The 2822-nt window shown below is 39.5% G+C and overlaps 1 protein-coding gene across 1 annotated transcript; it reads left to right on the top strand.

The window, feature by feature from the left end:
- The first annotated feature begins 738 nt into the window (after nt 1–738).
- On the top strand, nt 739–2400 carry LOC140162154 (uncharacterized). Its single transcript, XM_072185431.1, has one exon. It carries the CDS (start codon nt 739–741, stop codon nt 2398–2400), a length of 1662 nt encoding a protein of 553 aa, XP_072041532.1.
- Nucleotides 2401–2822: the final 422 nt, after the last annotated feature.

Genomic DNA, 2822 nt, shown 5'->3' with positions numbered 1-2822 from the left:
TATTTATTAATCTAAAAGTATTTTGGCGACAAAAAGACTAAAAACCCACTATTATACGGGCGGACCTTTCAACTTCAAGTAGGGTTGGGTGTTTTTTGTACTTGTTTTTCCAGAGAGAGGCTATCTTGAAATTACACTAAAATATCACTGGTGAATTTTTCACAAACATATTTTCTATGATTTAAGCAAAATAAACGTGTTTTTTTTAATTCTCAGAAACACAAATTCCAGGTCGGTTGGGCCCATAGAGAAGGGTTTTTTATTAGTTAGTTATTTTTTTAATTTATTAATTTTGCAACATTTTATAAAACTTAACTAAATATTAACAAAAACTGATGCTAAACTTAAAATTTGTATCCATCATTGAAAATCAATCAATCCCTGAAATTAAACCTGTTATTAAAACCCCAAGCCACGATGGGTTGATTTGTCTTTAGTGCACATTGTACCAAACCAATTTACAATAAGTACCGAGTCCAATGTACATCATGCAGTGATCATTTCCATCGTGCTTGTAGTGGACTGTCTATGCATCAGTTTCGCTCCCTCAGCTCCTGCTGGACTTGTATGTTGTGTATTTGCACACAAGGTCTCCCACCACTAACTGACTCCTTTTTTGATTCGACATCTACGCTTAACTTGTCCGTGTCTACATGTAGTGAACCAGGCTCTTCAGGATCCTTTCTGTCAGTTTCCAACAGCTCCATTAGTTCTGTTGCTGACAGTAGTAACAACAATATGACTTGCTTTTATTTGAATACTCGTAGTACCAAGAACAAAACTGTTGATCTTCAAGCCATTGTATACAGCCTTGATTACAATGTTATCTTAATTACTGAATCTTGGTTGAACTCAACTATTCCTGACAGCTTTATTCTCCCTTCTGGTTATGTTGTGTACCGAAATGATCGTACCGGTACTCGTGGTGGTGGGGTGTTGATTGCAGTGAGAATGGACTTAGCGTCTCATCGCCATGTTGAGTTAGAAACGTATCCTGAGTCGTGTGTTGTTGAAGTAAATCCACAGCCAGGGAAAAGTGTTCTTCTCTCCGTTGTGTATCGTCCACCTGTGTACACCAATGCTGGCATGGAGGACATGGATATGCTGAGTTCTTTTATTGACTCTATTCAATCTCATCAAATTAAAAATAAAATTATAGTAGGTGACTTTAATTTGCCACGCATTAATTGGACACTAAACGAATATACTAATGACAGTAGAGTACTTGAAAGAGAATTTTGTGATGTTGCTAATGCTTGCTATTTGCACCAGATGGTGAATTTCCCAACTAGGTTTAATAAAGATGGCACCGGTAACATCCTTGATCTTGTTTTGCTGTGGGATCCTACTCTTGTTGATGATCTTAGAGAAGGGTGTGATAATATTGGCTCGGATCATACTGCCATTACCTTTTCAATTCCCATCTTGTGCAAACGTGTCAAGCAACCAAAGCGCACCGTTTACAATTTTAAACGAGCCGACTGGTCTGGCCTAAAAAATGCTCTCCTTTCTCACTCTTGGAACTTGGACGACAATGACATTGATGTTTTATGGGACAATTGGAACACTAGTTTGTGTGACATTGTTGATACGTTTATTCCCAAGGTGCACTGCAAAATCCAAAACTCTGCTCCTTGGATTGATTCAGAAATTATTAATATTGTGAAGAAAAAAGAACGTGCTTGGGTTAAGTTTAAAAAAACTGGCAACAGCAATTATTGGGATAAATTTCGATCTTTGCGTAAGCAATCCAAATCCCTCATCAAGAGAAAGCGTGCCGATTTTCTCTTTGAAGTTAGAGACTCACTTAGAGACAACCCAAAGAGGTTTTGGTCATTCCACAAGATTAAAAACCCTGGTAAAATTCCCCATTCAATTACATACAATAATTCCACCACCAGCATTCCAGCTGAACAAGCCAGTCTCTTCAACAAATATTTCCACAGTGTGTTTAGAAACAAAGATTCCTTTGACATTGCTTGTATATCTGATAATAATAATGATACCAATAGTTTGTGTTCTATTTTATTTTCTGCTACAGACATCTTTGACGTTCTGAGAGCATTGGATCCAGGCAAGGCATGTGGTCCGGACGGTATTCCAGGCAAGTTGTTGCGCGAGTGTGCCTTTGAGCTGTCGCACTCCCTGACTGTCATCTTTAATGCTTCTCTACAGCAAGGCAAGGTTCCATCCGCCTGGAAGTTGGCAAATGTCACACCAGTGTTTAAGAAAGGGACAACACTTGCGTTGAAAACTACCGTCCAATATCACTGCTCAGCCTGGTTTCCAAAGTTCTGGAACGCTGCATCCACAAGAAAATATTGCCCTTTTACAGCCAATTATTTCCGATGGGCAACATGGCTTTATGCCAAATCGGTCTTGTGTTACACAACTTGTTGATTTTACCCATAATCTTGGTTCTATCTATGACAGGGGTGTGACACTGATGTTGTGTACCTGGACTTCTCAAAGGCATTTGACTCAGTCAACCATTCCAAGCTTATTGAGAAGCTCAGGTATGCAGGCATCGGTGGCTCACTCCTTGCCTGGTTCAACAATTATTTGGAGGGCAGATTGCAGAGAGTGGTCATCAATGGTGCTCATTCTGACTTATTACCAGTCACATCCGGTGTCCCACAGGGCTCTACCTAGGGCCCTTACTTTTTGTTATCTTCATCAATGACATGCCATCCTGTGTCTCACCTGAGACACGCATTGCTCTCTTTGCGGATGATGCAAAATTATATAGAACAATTTCTTCCATTGATGATCAAGTGGCTCTGCAAAATGACCTCAATGCTCTGAATAACTGGAGTAAAACA

The sequence above is a fragment of the Amphiura filiformis genome, chromosome 1 (genome assembly GCF_039555335.1).
Source record: "Amphiura filiformis chromosome 1, Afil_fr2py, whole genome shotgun sequence".
Classification (NCBI taxonomy): Eukaryota; Metazoa; Echinodermata; class Ophiuroidea; order Amphilepidida; family Amphiuridae; genus Amphiura; species Amphiura filiformis.
This window is presented reverse-complemented; position numbering and strand designations above follow the sequence as displayed.

Bases quoted from the DNA above. Each gene is read 5' to 3' on its own strand.
- LOC140162154 (XM_072185431.1), top strand. From the start codon at position 739: ATGACTTGCTTTTATTTGAATACTCGTAGTACCAAGAACAAAACTGTT.